We start from the raw sequence: 21781 nt of genomic DNA, 5'->3' as shown, positions 1-21781 counted from the left end.
AAACAATTCTTACATTCGCGCATAACATGATAATTCATATAACTCATAGTTTGTTATATTAGTACAGCAAAATACCACGTTATATTTTAATTGAAAGTTTGTGGAAAGCAGATCTCTCGCTCTCTTTCTCTCTCTGATCGCAATGTTTTAAAAATGCCTGCGCGCTTTTCCACTCGTGTGATAACTTATTCATGATGTGACAAACATGGACCAATCAAAATGCGAGACTGTTATATGCGGTTCCATCCCACAAAAAACCGTGCCTGTGTCATACCTCCTAGATCTGACCAAATACAGTAAAACATGAACTGTACTGCTTCGCCTGTACAATCAAAAGGGAGCCATCGATCTGCGTGGCGCTCGAGTCCTAGGGATGTTAATAGAGCGCTGATGGTTGATTCAAGATGGCGGACTTGAAAGCAAAACAAATACAGAACAGGTAAAAGTGGGTACTACTTTATGAAACCTTGCTGTAAAATAGCCCTTGGTTCAAGGAACATTGTTCTGTAGCAGCATGCGACTTTGTAGTTGCTGCTGTAGAACAAACGAAAAGAAACCAACCATTGGCGGTTGACGATAGAGGCTCGCCCACACCCGGATTTGCATATTATAAATATTTTCTATAAATACTGTATTATTATTTTTTAAATACATACAACGGTGTTTTTTGTTTATCTGTGAGTAGGTGTCTTTATGCATCCGTACTGTAGAATCGGTTATTCTTATTTTTTGTTTTTTGGTGTTGTCAGACAAATGTTTCTTTGTAACGCAGTGTCAAGATTGCACCCGGAGCTGTTGTTTGTGTGGAAAGCGAAATCAGAGGAGATGTAACCATTGGTAAGTAACGCAGTAACACCCATGAAATACTGTATTCAGAACTAAGTCACGCATTTAAAAAAGTGATTGACTGGTATTGTTTTCTTTACTTTCAACAATGGGAAATGAGTGTGATCATGTCTCCAATTAAATGCAACTGAAGCTATACTGGTCTGTAACTTGTAATGCATTTGATAGGTACTGTCAGCATTTTACTACCAAATGAAATGGAATGATGCTTGGTGTTTGTTGTTTGAATAATAGTATAGACACTGATACTTTTTAAATCTGAGAGTCTTAGAACTTTTAATTTGTGAATATTGAACAGAAAAGCCAACAAACATGTTAAGTGGTGCACACTTTTCTAGGTGGGCCTGTCAGGTTCTGTGTAAACACTGATTCACACTGCAGTTTGATGACCAAAGCCTTTGCCTAGAACATGTACTGTTTCCATTTTATTTTGCCTCATACCACAGTTTTACAGTATTTTGATTTTGAAATGTGTAATCTCTAAGGGACATACAGTGGTAAAGGGGATTTCCAGGGATGGACAAGACTATTTGTATAGCAGTTTGATCCATTTCTGGTTTTACTATGAGTTAAACAACACATACCTAAGCTTGTTACATACACACTGTGGCTAATCAAGCTTGTATTAAAACCTAGAAAGGATGAAACTACTATGCAATAAGATTCTTATTCTCTTATGCCTACATTCTGTTGTCTTGCAGCCTAATCACAAAAACGTATACTTTGAAATCGCTATATTCTACTTAATAATGTACAACATTTGCATTTTGAATTACCACCCCAGATTTTCTGCACTTGATTTTTGCAATTGTGCTTTGGCTGAGTTACTCATGGATATTGTGTCATGGCTGTATGTTCCAATAGGACCAAGAACAGTGGTTCACCCTAAAGCACGCATATTAGCAGAAGCAGGGCCGATAGTTATTGGAGAAGGAAATCTCATTGAAGAGCAAGCCCTCCTTATAAACTGGTTAGTATGTTGTTTTTAACTACTGTGAGAGAGGTCTTCTTTTCTCTTGGTATGTGTTCACTGTTCAGAGATTTTTACACTTTTGGCTTCTTTCTGTTTTATAGCTTTCCTGAAAATATCATACCTGACAAAGATGTGGAACCAAAGACGATGACAATTGGAATAAACAATGTTTTTGAAGTTGGATGCAGTATCCCTTTTCTTTAGCTCTGTTAACGTTGACTGAAGAAAATCATTCTTCTAATTACTTCTGTTAAAAGGATTTAGTGACCAAGCTTGTGAGTCATTTGGAGCCTTTCAAAGATAACTAGACTAAGTTCTGGCGTTGATGAGCCAAATGACCTTTTGGTGTTTGTAACATACTTACAGTATAGACCAGACATTGATGTTTTTGTCTCTGTTTCTGTTGTATACTGTATTATGTGCTTATAGGTGATGTTTTGCACTTGCAAAGTAAGTGTGGACAGAATTATTTGCTGACTTACTGGTCTGTTACTATATTTTAACCTGATGATAATGATGGTCCAACCAACCCTGCAGATCATTATCTGTTAAATAAGGACCCCCGCATTGGTCATTAATGCTTGAATCCTGTACATAATCTGCTCTGAGGCATAACTACAGAAACAAATGTCTAACATTTTAAATACATCTTTTAAAAAAAAGAATGCTTTCCTGAACTGATTTCGTGCAGTATCACAGGCTATGAAAATTGGAGATAACAATGTAGTTGAGTCCAAAGGTAAGAATATTTTATTTATTTATTTATCCCCCCCCCTACATTTGTGTATGAATTTCATTTGGTGGTTTCAGTATTTTCACTAGGCTGGTACTCAATAACGTGTCATTATTTAATCTCCAGTTTAGGTTTTAAACATGGATGGTGTTATCTTAAATTCAAAATGTTATATTGTTTTGCAAAATGTGACCTTATGGTCTCAAACTATGTTTTAATCTTTGCCATATGCTTTATACTGTGTTGGGAGTGCAGTCTTGCATTTGATGAACTTGTCTACTTTTACCCTCCTTTGCGATCATGGCAGTTTAAGGTGGAAAATGCAGTGTTTCACCAGGTTTAATCACATATGGTGTCGGTATATTTTAACCCAATATATAAAATACTGCTTCTCTTTAAAATGCAGAATGTTGCATTCGTATTGAGTGCAGCACTGTAATTAAAATTGCCATCAAATTAATAAAAGATAACTGCTATACTTATTTGTTCTTTTCATAAAACCAGCTTCTAAACAAATATATTTGGCAAAACTGCATTTATATCAGGGTATTTTTTATTAACATTGTTTTATTTGTCTTTGATAAAATTGCATTAATAAAAAAAATACTATTACTATAGAGACTGATTCATGTTTTGTCTTCAAGCCGAAGTAGGAAGGAATGTAATTCTGACAAGTGGTTGCATCATTGGAGCCTGCTGCCAGGTTAATACATGTGAAGTCATCCCAGAGAATACTGTAATCTACGGTTCAGGGTGCATGCGCAGAGTGCAGACAGAAAGGCCACAGGTAAGCCGCTATTAATATTATTCAAAGACATTTTTACAGAGTAGCCCATTAAGCATGCCAGTGTTGAAAGTTTATGGAAGATTGGGGTACCGATTTTTACCCCAAACAGAATTTTGGTGATGAGGTCTCTAAGCATTTTGTACTTTTTAACCATCTGAATTCTCAAATCATTTGCATAATCTGCACATGAGATGCAGAATATGAGTTTTATTAACATTCTGAATTCTTTAAATCATAAAGTACAATGTTTTTGAGTAAGATAATGGGCAAAATATGTTTGTAAAATGTCTGTGTTATGTAAACTTTGGTAGCTTTTTCTTTTCCTAAAGAGCAAAAAAATATACATAAAGCCATCATAACATGAAAAAGTATATCAGCATGATTTGGAAGAAGGCAACAGACAAATGCCTTGATATTGATATACTGTGTGTAAAAATATAAGTGTGACATATAGACAGCCGGAGGGAGTGACAGAACAATCTCATATACCAGAGATTATGATTAAGAACATAAGAACATAAGAAAGTTTACAAACGAGAGGAGGCCATTCGGCCCATCTTGCTCGTTTGGTTGTTAGTAGCTTATTGATCCCAAAATCTCATCAAGCAGCTTCTTGAAGGATCCCAGGGTGTCAGCTTCAACAACATTACTGGGGAGTTGATTCCAGACCCTCACAATTCTCTGTGTAAAAAATTGTCTCCTATTTTCTGTTCTGAATGCCCCTTTTTCTAAACTCCATTTGTGACCCCTGGTCCTTGTTTCTTTTTTCAGGCTGAAAAAGTCCCTTGCGTCGACACTGTCAATACCTTTTAGAATTTTGAATGCTTGAATTAGGTCGCCACGTAGTCTTCTTTGTTCAAGACTGAACAGGTTCAATTCTTTTAGCCTGTCTGCATATGACATGCCTTTTAAGCCCGGAATAATTCTGGTCGCTCTTCTTTGCACTCTTTCTAGAGCAGCAATATCTTTTTTATAGCGAGGTGACCAGAACTGCACACAATATTCAAGATGAGGTCTTACAAGTGCATTGTACAGTTTTAACATTACTTCCCTTGATTTAAATTCAACACTTTTCACAATGTATCCGAGCATCTTGTTAGCCTTTTTTATAGCTTCCCCACATTGCCTAGATGAAGACATTTCTGAGTCAACAAAAACTCCTAGGTCTTTTTCATAGATTCCTTCTCCAATTTCAATATCTCCCATATGATATTTATAATGTACATTTTTATTTCCTGCGTGCAGTACCTTACACTTTTCTCTATTAAATGTCATTTGCCATGTGTCTGCCCAGTTCTGAATCTTGTCTAGATCATTTTGAATGACCTTTGCTGCTGCAACAGTGTTTGCCACTCCTCCTACTTTTGTGTCGTCTGCAAATTTAACAAGTTTGCTTACTATACCAGAATCTAAATCATTAATGTAGATTAGGAATAGCAGAGGACCTAATACTGATCCCTGTGGTACACCGCTGGTTACCACACTCCATTCTGAGGTTTTTCCTCTAATCAGTACTTTCTGTTTTCTACATGTTAACCACTCCCTAATCCATGTAAATGTGTTTCCTTGAATTCCAACTGCGTTCAGTTTGAGAATTAATCTTTTGTGCGGGACTTTGTCAAAAGCTTTCTGGAAATCTAAATAAACCATGTCATATGCTTTGCAATTATCCATTATCGATGTTGCATCCTCAAAAAAATCAAGCAAATGATCTTGGTTAGCGGTTTGTAAATTACTTCTTTCATTTCTTTGAGTACTACTGGGAGGATCTCATCCGGCCCAGGGGATTTGTTTATTTTAAGAGCTCCTAGTCCCTTTAACACTTCTGCCTCAGTTATGCTAAAGTTATTTAAAACTGGATAGGAACTGGATGACATGTGGGGCATGTTGTCAGTATCTTCCTTTGTAAAAACTTGTGAAAAGTAATCATTTAACATATTTGCTATTTTTTTTTCTTCCTCTACGATTTTGCCATTTGTATCTCTTAAACATTTATCTCCTCTTTGAATGTTCTCTTGCTGTTGTAATATTGGAAAAACATTTTGGAATTGGTTTTAGCTCCCTTAGCAATGTTCATTTCTATTTCTCTCTTGGCCTTTCTAACTTCCTTTTTGACTTGCGTTTGCAGTTCTGTGTACTCTTTCTGTGTACTTTCTTTTTGGTCCTTTTTTAATGCTCTGTAAAGTGCCTTTTTTCGCTGAATATTTTTTTTAATTGATCTATTAAACCATTTTGGCAATTTAGTTTTACATTTAGATTTGTCTACTTTAGGGATATAATTGTTTTGCGCCTCTAGTACTACATTTTTGAAGAACAACCATCCTTCTTCTGTGGGTGTTTTCTCTATTTTACTCCAATCTACTTCTGTTAGTCTCTGTTTCATACCTTCATAGTTTGCTTTTCTAAAATTGTAAACCTTAGCTTTAGTCTTTACTTTTGGGGATTTAAAAAACACTTCAAATGAGACCATGTTGTGGTCTGAGTTTGCCAGTGGTTCTCTGACCTCTGTTTTAGTTATTCTATCTTCGTTATTTGAAAAGACTAAATCAAGGCATGCCTCCCCTCTAGTGGGTGCCTTCACAAATTGTGTTAGGAAGCAGTCATTTGTCATTTCCACCATTTCTATTTCATCCTTCGCGCTACCCACCGGGTTTTCCCATTTTATTTGGGGGAAGTTGAAATCCCCCATTAGTATGGCTTCTCCTTTGCTACACACATTTCTAATGTCATTGTATAACAGATTATTGTGCTCACCGTCTGAATCTGGCGGTCTATAGCATGCTCCTATTATTATGCCTTTTGAATTTTTGTCTGTTATTCTGACCCATATTGATTCGGTTTTATTTTCTTTGTCCAGGTTTAACACCTGGGCTTCAAGACTGTTTCTTATGTATAGCGCTACCCCTCCTCCTCTTCTGTCCTGCCTGTCTTTCCTATACAGTGTATACCCACAAATATTATATTCGTCCCCATCACTCTCAGATAACCACGTTTCTGTAACACCTATCACATCATAGTTACCTGTTAGTGCAGTAGCTTCAAGTTCTAGAATTTTGTTTCTGATACTTCTAGCATTTAGATAAATACATTTAATGGTTGTCTTACCTGAGTTGTTGTTCTTGTTTTGATGCGGTCTCCCTTCTGTTTTTTTTGTTGATTTCTCCCCCCTTCCTTTCTAGTTTAAATGCTTCTGAACCTGCTCGAGGATCTTTTCTCCAAGTAGACTGGTTCCCTTGTTATTTAAGTGCAGTCCATCCCGTCTATACAGATAGTCCTCGTTGTAGAAAGTGGTCCAATGATCAAGATAGGTGAAGCCTTCCCGTGTGCACCACGTCTTCAACCATTGGTTTTGATTTATTATTTCCAGCTGTCCATATGGTCCTTTGCAAGGTGCGGGTAGTATACCAGAAAATACCACAGTTTTGGTTTTCTCTTTTAATTTCCTTCCTAGCTCTCTGAATTTGTTTTGCAGGGATTTTGGTCTGTCTCTTCCAATGTTGTTTGTACCGATGTGGACGACTACTACCGGGTCGTCTCCTGTTCGTTCTAGGAGCCTGTCCACGTTCTCAGTGATGTGCTTGACCGAGGCTCCCGGAAGGCAGCACACTGTTGTAGTAAGGGGGTCCAAACTGCGAACTGAACTTGCTGTGTTTCTCAATATGGAGTCCCCAACAATCATGACCTCCCTTCTTTTTACTGTCTTGTCACCACTGTCAATAGGGTCCTGGATGTTGTTCCTTTCATTCTCTTGTTGTTGGTTCTGCTCATCACAATTCTGAAGTGACTCAAATCTGTTGGTTGTTTTGATTTCTGGTGGTGTTTGACGAAGTTTCTTTTTTTCCCTGCTTCTGCCTACCTGAACCCAGCTGTTCTGACCTTCTATCTCCCTGGTGGCTTTCAGTCTGTTAGGGGTGATGCAGACTTCCATGAATTGTGGGTGTGCCAGTTCCTCAAGATCCTGTTGCTGTCTCACTTCTTCCAGCTCCATTTCTAGCATGCTTACTAGTTTATGCAAATCCTGGATCGCGCGGCACTTTACGCACACTTGGTTTAGCTCCGCTGGGTTTTCTCGGATTTCCCACATCAAGCAGGTGTCACAGATTACTGGCTTGAAGACCATGTTGAGGGTTTTTTTTTTTTGAAGTTTAGTTTCTTCTGCAGCCGTCAGCCTGCTTTCAAACTGCTTTGAAACTGCTCTGTACTTTTCCACGCTGTACTTCTCCCACTCGCTGTCGCTTCCACTCGCTGTCGCTGGGAAGACTGCCTCGTTTAACTGCGTTGTTCTGCTGTGCTGTCGGCTCCTCCCCTCGCCCGTGTCTCAAAACGGCGCTGAATTTGAATCAGCTGCTCCGAGTTTCAGCTTGTTTGTTATCAGAAAAACACACGCGGCTGTGTTTCCCCAATGTCCTCTGTTTTCTGATTAAAGCAATTCAAGATGCAATTTCTCCTTTCTGCTTCGAAACTGCTCTGTACTTTTCCACGCTGTACTTCTCCCACTCGCTGTCGCTTCCACTCGCTGTCGCTGGGAAGACTGCCTCGTTTAACTGCGTTGTTCTGCTGTGCTGTCGGCTCCTCCCCTCGCCCGTGTCTCAAAACGGCGCTGAATTTGAATCAGCTGCTCCGAGTTTCAGCTTGTTTGTTATCAGAAAAACACACGCGGCTGTGTTTCCCCAATGTCCTCTGTTTAGGGCTTCTGTTTATCAGTTTTTATTAATTACATTTTTCGTGCTTTTTTTTTCCCCAGGGTTTTCTCTCTTTATATACTGTAGGAAATTGTTTTCAGTTACTGTCCAAAATGCTTAGGTGTTTTTTGTGTCAAAATATGTATAGTAGTAACTCGACAGTACTTGCACACTTAAGTTGTACCTTTTTCCTTTGCTGCTTTCCACAACGAAATCCTTATGGTCATGGGCACATTCTTTTGGGGTTTTTGTGTGTAGGCATTTTTTTACATTTTGCCGTAATTTGCAATTCTGTTTTAAATCCTCTGTATCTTAACTGTAATACAGCTTTAAGTCCCGTGAACAAGCCTCCATTACTAATTGTAATCTCGTTTCAAATCTCGTAAGCGGAGTCTCCCAATTGAAATGTAGGAATCTGCTGCCACTGTAATTGGGGTGGGTTTAAAGTATTCAGTATGAATCGATGATGTGTACAACTCAGGAAGGAGGGACATGTAGTAATAATAATAATCATCTTTATTTTTATATAGCATCTTTCATAGTGGACTACCATCACAAAGCGCTTTACAGAGGTAGGCTGTGAACTGTGCATTGTATGCAGTCACTTACAATAGGACATTAATGTTGTTGAAGCTGATGCCCTGGGATCCTTCAAGAAGCTTCTTGATGAGATTCTGGGATCAATAAGCTACTAACAACCAAATGAGCAAGATGGGCCGAATGGCCTCCTCTCGTTTGTAAACTTTCTTATGTTCTTATGACATTGATTTAACATCTCATCTGCAGGATGGAACACAAGGAGGTTAAGTGACTTGCTCAGGGTCACACGATAAGTCAGTCAGTGGCAGAGGTGGGATGTGAACCAGAGGCTTTCTGGTTACAAGCCCTGGACTTTAACCACTGGACCACACTGCCTATGAGGTTTTTTTTATAGTAGGATTATTTTATTTTAAATGGGATGGGGTGGTCAGCAGGAATTGAGTAACCATTTCTAATGTTTTTTCCGGTGTTGATTGACTATACACCGATTTTATTTCATTATTATTATTTTTTTTTTTTTTTGTATTACAGGTGTTTTATGCGTTTTTATCGGTTAAAACTGAAAATCAGAAGCTCTAATTATGATACACAGTAACTTGTCATAAAGTAGGTCTGAGTTTCCTCACAATAGGACAAGCTGTTCCAGGTATATGCAAATGTCTAAAGTGTGACATATATACTGTACATCTACCTCTACCATATTAAGTTGTCTATAACTGTGAATAATTGCACCTGATATTTGATGTAAAATACTAATTTATTGATTCCAAACTAAATTAATTTGTTGAAGAAGAAATGGAAGTTTGTACTGTTTTGTTAGATTTGCTTTTTAGGATTGCCTTACAGCCATCTCATTTTTTGTTTTCTGATCTAATTACCAGCCCCAGACTCTTCAGTTAGATTTCCTCATGAAGATTCTTCCCAATTACCACCACCTGAAGAAGACTTTAAAAGGAAACTCAACTCCTGCAAAAAATTAAAGTGACCAAATATTTTCAAAAATAATGTGGTCTGTGCACAGAAGACAAAATTGTACAACAATGAAGTAGCGGTTTCACTAGATGTACTTTGTGTTTAAATGAAAGCTTTATGATTTGCTGTTTTAAAGCTAGGAGTCTTTAAAATGACTATGTTTATTTGAACTTCATCAGTTTCATCGGTTGGTATTCATACCTATTATGGTATATAGACAAAGCTGTGTTTTTTCTGTCCCTTCATGAGCCATTCCAACACTACATCATAACTTTAAAATGATAAGTTATAAAAACTTGTCAATCTATTTGTTCCAGTATTGCAAATACACTGGCATCAACTGATTAAACATAATTAGAGGGTTCTTTTCAAGGTGTTTAATGGTCACTCATACCATTGAATCATTGCCAGACTGTCTGCCAGGTATGCGTTAAGCAGCCTTACCACAGTACATTGAGTAAACTTTCACAATCTTTTCTTCAGCTTGATAGAAAATGAGATAGTTCAAGAATAGAAATGCAGTAAGATCTTAAGATTCTGAGTGGGCCAAATTTACTGTTAAAAAACAACACGACTCATAGTGACCATCTTTTAGTACCGACCAGTTAAATTTTCCTCAGAGCCAGCAACAGACCGCTTTTTACATACAAAACATTGATCAGCTTTACTGGTATTTCATTGTGTAATTACTGCTTGCTTAATATTCTTAAAATCCCACAATATGAGTAAAGCTTTTGCGATGCAACCTATATCTGACATTAAAGCATATATCAAATGAAAAATCCCTAGTATTGGTTACAGGCCTGACTGTAGAACTGCCCTGCCCTGCCTTGCTATTAGGTCTGTTTGTGATGAGCACTGTGCTGATTAAACTTAGCTACAGAACTCAATCTTTGTAGTCTGCAGTATACTTAATGGGGATCTAAGATAAAATTTAAATATAAGCTCAAAATGGAAAGGGAGGAGCTCCTGAGTGGCACATCCAGTAAAGGCACTCCGCGTGCAGGAATGCGCCCCATATTATGGAGGTCACCGGTTCGGTTCCAGGCTATTTTACTGTCGGCCCGGGAGCGCTTAGGTCGACAAGGATGTTCTCTGCTCACGGTGCACCAGCAAACCCTTTAGACTGGCTGGGTGCCAGCGGGCCTACCTGCAAGCGGCCCAGAACTGCGTGCTGTTCCAACGCTGTAGCTCTGAGGTAGCTGCATGTTGGGCCTGCAGTGAAAAGAAGCGGGTGGCTGACAACACACGTTTCAGAGGACGTGTGTGTTGTCTTCGTCTCTTCCAAGTCAGTATGGGGTAAAATGGGGTAAAAAAACAACTGCAGATTTCAAATAAAAAAAAAATAAACAGAAAGGGACGAATAGCACTAACCATTTTAGATTAAATCATATCTAAACTTTGTAAGGGGACAAACAATACTGTTAAAATAAATATAACCCTGATTAAAACAATAACTTAAATTTTGTGTTTGTTCTATTGCTTCAAAGTGTTTTTATTGTGTAACAAACCCCCCCCCCCCCCCCAAAAAAAAAAAAAAAAAAAATTGATTTACTTTGGTGTGTTTATCCAGTTTCTCAATTGTTAGTCATTAATGCTGCACTAGGGGGCACATCTACACCACACCTTACTACTACATTTCCTAGAATTCTGCTGTGCGCAATTGGTGAAAAATAACTAAATAGACAGGTCAGTGTGAATATATAGAAAACATCTATTGATATTTATTAATAATAACTAAAAATTAAAGGGTGCTAGAAGGAACTATTCCACATCCCAGGAGAACAGCGTTTTACTTCTGTGTCATTGATGCCACCAGCTTATACATGTGCGATGGCTGTGGATCATAAAAAACTGGGTGTTTTACGCATATATTATGCATGATAGTTACATTTAAAGCGAAAAGAATACACATAGCAATTAGGCAGCACGGCTTGAGTTTGCATGTCATCAAGCTTGTACTTTGTTGGTTCCTGGCATCTCAATGGTCAATTGTGGAAAAGACAGCATGCGGAAGCTCAAGAACGGTTCATGGAAGCAGGTTCAGAAGCATTTAAACTAGAAAGGAAGGGGGGAGAAATCAACAAAAAAACAGAAGGGAGACCGCATCAAAACAAGAACAACAACTCAGGTAAGGCAACCATTAAATGTATTTATCTAAATGCTAGAAGTATCAGAAACAAAATTCTAGAACTTGAAGCTACTGCACTAACAAGTAACTATGATGTGATAGGTGTTACTGAAACTTGGTTGTCTGAGAGTGATGAGGACGAATATAATATTTGTGGGTATACTCTGTATAGGAAAGACAGGCAGGACAGAAGAGGAGGAGGGGTAGCACTATACAGTCTTGAAGCCCAGATGTTAAACCTGGACAAAGAAAATAAAGCTGAATCAATATGGGTCAGAATAACAGCAGACTTCAAAGAGCATAATAATAGGAGCATGCTATAGACCGCCAGATTCAGACGGTGAGCACAATAATCTGTTATACAATGACATTAGAAATGTGTGTAGCAAAGGAGAAGCCATACTAATGGGGGATTTCAACTTCCCCCATATAAAATGGGAAAACCCGGTGGGTAGCACGAAGGATGAAATTGAAATGGTGGAAATGACAAATGACTGCTTCCTAACACAATTTGTCAAGGCACCGACTAGAGGGGAGGCATGCCTTGATTTAGTCTTTTCAAATAACAAAGACAGAATAACTAAAACAGTGGTCAGAGAACCACTGGCAAACTCAGACCACAACATGGTCTCATTTGAAGTGTTTTTTAAAACCCCAAAAGTAAAGACTAAAGCTAAGGTCTACAATTTTAGAAAAGCAAACTATGAAGGTATGAAACAGAGACTAACAGAAGTAGATTGGAGTAAAATAGAGAAAACACCCACAGAAGAAGGATGGTTATTCTTCAAAAATGTAGTACTAGAGGCACAAAACAATTACATCCCTAAAGTAGATAAATCTAAATGTAAAACTAAATTGCCAAAATGGTTTAATAGATCAATTAAAAAAAATATTCAGCGAAAAAAGGCACTTTACAGAGCATTAAAAAAGGACCAAAAAGAAAGTACACAGAAAGAGTACACGGAACTGCAAACGCAAGTCAAAAAGGAAGTTAGAAAGGCCAAGAGAGAAATAGAAATGAACATTGCTAAGGGAGTTAAAACCAATTCCAAAATGTTTTTCCAATATTACAACAGCAAGCGAACATTCAAAGAGGAGATTAAATGTTTAAGAGATACAAATGGCAAAATCATAGATGAAGAAAAAAAATAGCAAATATGTTAAATGATTACTTTTCACAAGTTTTTACAAAGGAAGATACTGACAACATGCCCCACATGTCATCCAGTTCCTATCCAGTTTTAAATAACTTTAGCATAACTGAGGCAGAAGTGTTAAAGGGACTAGGAGCTCTTAAAATAAACAAATCCCCTGGGCCGGATGAGATCCTCCCAGTAGTACTCAAAGAAATGAAAGAAGTAATTTACAAACCGCTAACCAAGATCATGCAGCAGTCTCTTGACACAGGGGTGGTACCGACAGACTGGAAAATTGCAAACGTAATACCGATCCACAAAAAGGGAAACAAAACTGAACCAGGTAACTACAGACCAGTAAGCCTGACTTCTATTATATGCAAACTTATGGAAACTATAATAAGATCCAAAATGGAAAATTACCTATATGGTAACAGGGTCCTGGGAGACAGTCAACATGGTTTTAGGAAAGGGAGATCGTGTCTAACTAACTTGCTTGATTTTTTTGAGGGTGCAACATCGATAATGGATAATTGCAAAGCATATGACATGGTTTATTTAGATTTCCAGAAAGCTTTTGACAAAGTCCCGTACAAAAGATTAATTCTCAAACTGAACGCAGTTGGGATTCAAGGAAACACATGTACCTGGATTGGGGAGTGGTTAACATCTAGAAAACAGAAAGTACTGATTAGAGGAGAATGGAGTGTGGTAACCAGTGGTGTACCACAGGGATCAGTATTAGGTCCTCTGCTATTCCTAATCTACATTAATGATTTAGATTCTGGTATAGTAAGTAAACTTGTTAAATTTGCAGATGACACAAAAGTAGGAGGAGTGGCAAACACTGTTGCAGCAGCAAAGGTCATTTAAAATGATCTAGACAAGATTCAGAACTGGGCAGACACATGGCAAATGACATTTAATAGAGAAAAGTGTAAGGTACTGCACGCAGGAAATAAAAATGTACATTATAAATATCATATGGGAGATACTGAAATTGGAGAAGGAATCTATGAAAAAGACCTAGGAGTTTTTGTTGACTCAGAAATGTCTTCATCTAGACAATGTGGGGAAGCTATAAAAAAGGCTAACAAGATGCTCGGATACATTGTGAAAAGTGTTGAATTTAAATCAAGGGAAGTAATGTTAAAACTGTACAATGCACTAGTAAGACCTCATCTTGAATATTGTGTGCAGTTCTGGTCACCTCGCTATAAAAAAGATATTGCTGTTCTAGAAAGACTGCAAAGAAGAGCGACTAGAATTATTCCGGGCTTCAAAGGCATGTCATATGCAGACAGGCTAAAATAATTGAATCTGTTCAGTCTTGAACAAAGAAGACTACGTGGTGACCTAATTCAAGCATTCAAAATTCTAAAAGGTATTGACAGTGTCGACCCAAGGGACTTTTTCAGCCTGAAAAAAGAAACAAGGACTAGGGGTCACAAATGGAGATTAGACAAAGGGGCATTCAGAACAGAAAATAGGAGGCACTTTTTTACACAGAGAATTGTGAGTGTGTGGAATTATCTCCCCAGTAATGTTGTTGAAGCTAACACCCTGGGATCCTTCAAGAAGCTGCTTGATGAGATTCTGGGATCAATAAGCTACTAACAACCAAACGAGCAAGATGGGCCGAATGGCCTCCTCTCATTTGTAAACTTTCTTATGTTCTGATGTTCTTAAATGAAAGGACAGCTAACTGTAGCCTGCCTGGGAACTGGCAAAAACGTGCGACCGAGTTTGGGGTTTCATTTTTATTTATTTATTTTTTTTAAACAACCAAAAAATGTATGCAAGTATGGCTGGTGAATAAGCGACTGAATTATTGATCCTTAGGATTTCTCAGTGTTGCCTTAGTCCTCGTCAACCTAACCTACCAATTGACCTGTCAATCTGTCAACTGAATTTATAGAAGGTAAATTTCTATAATTAATAAATGCAGTAGTCTTTTATGGAGTATGGATGATTTATATTGCTATCTATAACAAATACATTGTTAATGTAAAAAAAAAACATGTTTAAATGGGTAATATCAAACACAAAAGTCCAAGTTAGGAGAAGCAATTAGGCCAATCTTGTCAAGCATCAAACAAATAGGTTTCAAGTCATACAAAGAGCATTTCAAGTGGAGCAAAGCGATCAAAAAAAGGCGCCAAGTTAGAAGCAAGAATTGTGTGAGTGTTGGGCCCCAGCACCTTTCCAACTGTGCCTATTTGCTTGATGTTTGACAAGATTGGCCTAATTGCTTCTCCTAACTTGGACTTTTGTGTCCCACCCATTTAAAGGGCATGTACATCTGTGAGTGGTGAAAACAATATGTCTGTTTTGATAGGTATTGATATATTGACATTAACGTAGGTACAAAACAACAATGTTATGAATGGTTAAAAAGGTATACAGACGTGCTCAAAGTTGTTGGTACCCCTCCACAAAAAATGAAGAATGCACAATTTTCTCTGAAATAACTTGAAACTGACAAAAGTAATTAGCATCCACCATTGTTTATTCCATATTTAATAGAAATCAGACTTTGCTTTTGATTTTTTATTCAACATAATATCGTAAATAATAAAACAAATGAAAATGGCATGGACAAAAATGATGGGACCGTTAATCTAATATTTTGTTGCACAACCTTTAGAGGCAATCACTGCAATCAAACGTTTTCTGTAGCTCTCAATGAGACTTCTGCACCTGCTAACAGGTAGTTTGGCACACTCTTCCTGAGCAAACTGCCTCCTCCATGTTTCACTGTAGGTATGGTGTTCTTTTCTTTGAAAGCTTCATTTTTTCGTCTGTGAACATAGAGCTGATGTGACTTGCCAAATGTCCAGTTTTGACTCATCTGTCTATATGCGTTTTAACAAATTCCAGTCTGCCTTTTTTATGTTTTTCTTTCAAAAGTGGAGTCCTCCTGGGTCTTCTTCGATGGAGCCCACTTTCGCTCAAAAAGCCATGGATGGTGTGATCAGAAACTGACATACCTTCACCTTGGAGTTCAGCTTGTATCTCTTTGGCAGTTATCCTTGGTACTTTTTCTACGGTCCTGTCTGGTTTGCACTGCAATCATTCTTCTTGCATACTGAATAAGTTCCCGTTTCATGATTGGAGAAGTTTTGCATTGCCTACATTTGCTACCAAAAATTGTTGCCCATTTGTCATTTCTATAAATTAGTTCTTCTAAACACATGGAATCTGTACCAGCAGGTACATGTAGAGGGTAAACATGCAACACCTGTTGGTTTGATGAGCAGTAGTTACATCTAGCACATAGCATGTCATGACTTATTGTAACTGAAACCATGCAAGATACTTCAGGACAGATGTCAGACAATTTGGTGAGAAACTCTGCAACATCTTGCCGCTCATCTCTATTGAAGGGTTCTCCTAAGAAGTGACAAATATCCACAGTAGTTAGAGATGCAGTGGATGGCAAGTGATCATAGTGGTAAACAAAGCTCCTGATAGCCTTGTTGTGACTGTGTTTAAATGAATCCTTCAGAGGCTGCAAGTGAAGAAGGAACTGCAATGTTGCATTTGCATAGCATGAGGTGAACTTGGGGCTGCTCAAGCCTTTGAATGGATGTGTAAGTGTAAGTGTTCTCTTAGAAGATTGAGGCTTTGCCTGTTACTGAACATTAGTGATGGCTTCTGAATGAAATGCACTCGATCCTTTACCTTGTGTCCATTGTGCGTGTTGGTGTTTCAAGCTTATCAACTTAGGGCAATAAATCCCTCTGAGCATATTGTACTCTGCAACTGGTTTGAGGTGCCTAAATGCAGGTGGGGTCAAAAAGTTGATAAGGTAGACACCGCTTAAGGATGTAACTCTGGAAAGTGCAACGAAACTTTATCCATAGAGGAAATTGAGTTACAAAGATTCATCTTAACTGTTTTTAGAGTCTTACCCTGGCATTTGTGAATGGTGATTGAATGAACACCAGTGACTGGGAAGTGCTCTCGAACAATGTAGACTCTGTCCATGATTTCAAACTTTGTGTGTAAACGTTCAAAGGTATAGGTGACTCCATTGTTAAATGACATGGTTATAGTTTTGACTATACTTGTGTTTTCCAGATAGTAGGAAGCAGCTTGAAGCTTCCCTATTGCCCCATTGATGAGACCAGTGGCAAAGTCAGTGTTTTTGCGAAGCACCAGTTTGCAGCCTATTTTGACTTATGGTAGTTTGCAGTCCAGCTGTACGACTGCAGTCAGCCTGTAGGCGTTCATTTTTGTCCGCACATTTCTCTGGAAGTTAAAAGGGCAGTCCACAGTCCATAAGATGTATGTCCTCTCCAGGCATACGATTAAGCACGGCAGTCTGGATCTGGTTCCAGGCATCTACAGTAGGCATGACGCAGGTTGAGTCCTCAGGATGAAATAGCTAGGTGTTTTTTTTTTTTTTTAACTAGCAGTGGGAGAAAACCACTTCAGCAATTACAGTAGAATCTGCCAGAACTGACTGACACTGTATCTACTATAGATACTAATGAGAGCAAAACAAATACAAAATAAAAACAAGGGAAACGCAGATCTTTTCAAGAAAGCTGGCAGTCTTTGTATAAATGGATTTTATATGTTTAAACGCTGCAATAACAGTTCTGCTGTGAAGCATTTGACATAACAAGTGTGCACCAGTGATTAAAGGCTGCTTTTCAAACAAACTGATTATCGCATAGCAATACTGTATTGGTATAAGAAAAGTGCGTTTTTTAAAAAGTAATTTCAGCTTTCAATCACTTAAAATATGCTGAAGATAATGTAAACAACACCAAGCTACAGACATGGAGTCCCAAGCTTTAAAGGTGTTATTGTTTATAAATAAGAACTTAACTTTATTATGAATATTATGTGTTAAGCAACATACTACCATAGTGTTCATTATGGTAATTGGTTGTTTATTAGTTTTAAAATGTTTAGTAAAACGTGACCTATTGTTTGACCTCATTGGTACAACCTTTTACTAACGACATCTTCAGTCAGGGTTATAACCAAGTATTAATCTCCACATTTTTTAAAATTGACTTTACACTTACTTCTAAAGATGCAACACGTTTCAGTAAATTCAAAAGATAAACTTCACATCCCAAGCAAAGGGAGAGCACAAATGGAATACACTATTAAGTGGGGTTGGCATTGCAAGGGAGATGACGGGAGGTTTCACAGTTCCTATCAAATGACAGTTTGCTAAGTATTATTTGCAAATGCTTATTCACCATTGCTACACCGTCTTGGAAAATTGACTTCCCTTCATTTTTTTAAATTATTCATCGTTTAATCATAAAATCACAATTTACAATATTAAATATGCTGCTATACCCCTCCTGGGCTCTGCCATAATAGCGTCAAACGACGGTGATACTGCACGCCGATTGGCTCAGTAGATATGTCGGATTTTGCAAAATTAGAAGCCTGGCGTATAGTGAGTTATGGAGAGAAACGATCATTTGAGTTGTAGGTATTTAACGTGGTGTATATAGTGTTTTGAGAACAAAGGACACTGAACATCAGAAAGTAGGAACTGTGAGATGAATGATCCCGCTTTTAGCTCAGTTTTGGTGCAAATGTGTGTGTATATATATATATATATATATATATATATATATATATATATATATATATATATATATATATATATATATATATATATATTCCTGATTGTGGAGCTGTATTTGTGCCATATAAAAATCTGAGAAACGTCATCTTGTGTGTGTGTGTCCATCTGACTGCGGTTATTGTTCTTATACAGTTCTACTGTTATGCACCATACAGCGCTATGAACATAGTTTATATTTTCTGCACTCTTAAATTAAGGATAGTTCATATACTAGTACAGCCAGGGTGGTCTGTCAGCCCTGTTAACTCAGTCATATGTGTTTGTTGGTTGCTTTGAGCTCCCAATGAGATATTTTGATACAAATAAGTCCTGTATGAAGCTAATTTGATGTTAATTTGATACAAATCATATGCAAAGTTTGAAATGTACGCATGTTTTCAGCACCAAACAATAATAATGAGAAAGCGTGTTCAAATTCAATTAGATAACTTCTCTGAGCACTTTATGTCTGCTTTTGCATAGCTGGGTTTGTTTATTTATTTATTTATTGTTCTTTTACTTGGGTCAAGGTATACGATTAATAAGGACAATTAAATAGTATTCCTTTCTGAATGTACAATACATCTTTTCATCTGCAATCAACAAACATGATGGTGGAAAAACAGCTAGTTTATTTACTATATATATATATATATATATATATATATATATATATATATATATATATATATATATATTTTATACCATTTGTCTGTAGCAGGGGAGCGGAGCGGAATGAAAGAAAGAGTAGAGCAGAGCATAGGATATTATTATGAGCGGTGAATGGAATTGTCACCGCTTCGCTCTGCTCACATTCTCTGAACACAACACAGACGCTGTTTGTGTTAAAATACATTGTCTTTAACACAGGATTTGCACATCAAAGATGAGAGTGGAAGTGAGTAAACTCTGTATCCCTTATATGAGAAGTGGTTAAACGATATATTGCCCAAATTCAAAGTGGATAAACGCTGTTTACCTGCATGCCCTCAACATACACCACTGAGTAAAACTCAAAAGAGAAGGTTAAAGTACCTGGTATTGCAAGGCTGTCTCCTAACCAGGTACACGTATTATTATTTTTTAGCAAACACACGTATCCAGGCCAGCTTACAATTGTGACATACAATTACCCATTTATACAGTTGGGTTTTTAACTGGACCAGCAGTAATGTGTTCCACACCTGTGATTGAACTCACAACCCTTCAGTCAGGAGGACAGTGCCCTAACTGCTACTCCACAGGTGCTACAAGTGAGGAATTACTAGTGTCTTGTTGTATAGTAAATCTCGGCAGTTTCTGACACGTTTTTCTAACGTATGAGGAACTACCGTTCCTCTTACCGTTCTTCTATATATATATATATATATATATATATATATATATATATATATATATATATATATATATTTATTTTTTTTTTTTTTAACATAACTCGTCCAGCTGATCAGAGACTGGGTGGCAATGTGATACTTAGGCTGTTGTAACCATGCTTAGGAAAAGGGATGATTGTTACCAATGACATTTTTTATTTCACTGTAATTAGCAAAACAGTTGAAGAAAAAAAAGACACAACCTGGTTAGAACAGTAAACAAAGCGAGAAGAGAGTTGCCACCATCTGCGCAAAACTTGGAACTCCGTGGAAGCAATCACCGGTGTCCAGATGCTGTATTTTACAATGTACTGGGCATGGCAGTCGTCAATTTCTTCATTTTGTACAATGAATGCACAGGGGAAAATATCATCTTATGATGCTATCATGGATCTTTGGCAGAAACATTTCGATCAGAAAGCTGCAATAATTTTATTTATGTAAATTGGCTGCTTGTTAGGGGGAAAAAAAGGTACAGGAAAAATGGGAGTAAGAGAGGTGTGACTGAAACAGGAGAGCTGGGTTGAGCGCCGCTCGAGAAGCAAAGAAAGAAAGAAAGGGGCTTTGGGGATATTACTTGGTATACTACACCACGGGTTTGGAAACATAAACCTGGACGCTTGGAGTTCTGGAGGCGTATGCACTACCGAAAGTGGAACTGACCTAAATTGGCTGTTTTAACTTACTGCAGCTCAAGTGCAGGTTCACTGACCAAACTAAGTAAGACATAACCTTTCTTTAGCGGTTGTGATATTCTCCCCTCAAGTAGTACTGCATGTAAGTTATATTTTAAATACTAATTATACTTACCTTAGCTTAATGGGGCGGGGCACTAGAACTAAATGATTATGTTATAAAGTATTATTGCATTCTGTTTGTAGCATGCTATCGGAATCTGGGGGTGGGGGTGTTAATTGCTGAGTAGGTAGTTAGCGCAGCCTACAAGGGTTTGCAAGTTTGTAGATTTATTATTTTATTGAGTGTTTGTTATTGCACATCGATTATGTTTTTCAGTGTGTGAGAGATTTTATGTATTTCAGTTTGATTATTAGTAAGCAATTTAGTTCGGAGTTCCTTCATTATTTAACTTATCTGTTAAACCCTCCTAGGTGTGCTCACATTTATTGTGCGCATTTAACCTTCCCATTCTCAAGTCTTGATTGCACAACGTCACTTTGTATTACTGCTATTGTTTGTAATTGCTGAAAGATATTTAATTCTATACAATTTTAATTAGATTATCAAATAAAAGATCATTGGTTTTAATTTCTTGTGTGAAATTGGTATTCTTTGAGCTCCCTGGTTCCTCCGTTCCTTTACTGCCAATATCCAGACCTTAGACAACAAAGGTGGTGGCAGAGGTTGCGCTACCCAAACGACCTTGTCTACACGCATCAAGTGACACACGCAACAGAAAACAATGACAGGTAACTAAATGCAGTAAAAATAAAATCTGATATCTGTGCCCAGTGTGAAAGCGCAGAATGTGGTAAATGCACACAACAAGTTGATAAGTGTGGATTGTGCTAATATGGGGGCCACTTTGAGGTACAGTATGTTTCCTTGAATGTGCATTCCTGTTACACAATGTGAACAGTGTTATTTTCTTTCTAATATGTAATGATTTCGATTTCTGTATGTAGGCCTACATATAACCAGTTTACAGCTGGTTACACAATATTTTCTTTTGAAATGTTTATTTTATTATAGCCTAGTTTTTGTAAATTACTTCGTTTTTTATAATTTTGTATGTACATATATCAGTTTACATATATCCGTTTACACCTGTTTACATAATAGCTTTTTTGAAATGTTTATTTTATTATAGTTTTTCATTTTGTTTACGTCATGCATTATATGCACGAATTTCAAAAATAAAGACTTGTTTATTTTTTCATTTTTAAATATGGTATTTCTGCTATGCAAATACTAGATATGATGTTTATAAATATTTTGAGTTATCTCTGATAGTTTGTATTTCATTTTTATATCAAAGCTGTAAAATG

General features: G+C 37.4%; 1 protein-coding gene across 1 annotated transcript; it reads left to right on the top strand.

Annotated features, from left to right (window-relative positions):
* Positions 1 to 331: 331 nt before the first annotated feature.
* Positions 332 to 10987, top strand: LOC121319522 (dynactin subunit 6-like). The gene is made up of 7 exons (XM_041257043.1): positions 332 to 439; positions 773 to 837; positions 1711 to 1816; positions 1921 to 2006; positions 2511 to 2558; positions 3197 to 3339; positions 9443 to 10987. Exons 1-7 carry the CDS (start codon positions 405 to 407, stop codon positions 9539 to 9541), a joined length of 582 nt encoding a protein of 193 aa, XP_041112977.1. The 5' UTR covers positions 332 to 404; the 3' UTR covers positions 9542 to 10987.
* The last annotated feature ends 10794 nt before the right edge of the window (positions 10988 to 21781 follow it).

This window comes from Polyodon spathula, chromosome 1 (assembly GCF_017654505.1).
Source record: "Polyodon spathula isolate WHYD16114869_AA chromosome 1, ASM1765450v1, whole genome shotgun sequence".
NCBI classification, from domain to species: domain Eukaryota; kingdom Metazoa; phylum Chordata; class Actinopteri; order Acipenseriformes; family Polyodontidae; genus Polyodon; species Polyodon spathula.
Note: the sequence above shows the minus strand (reverse complement) of the source record. Positions and strands in the feature narration are given on the sequence as shown.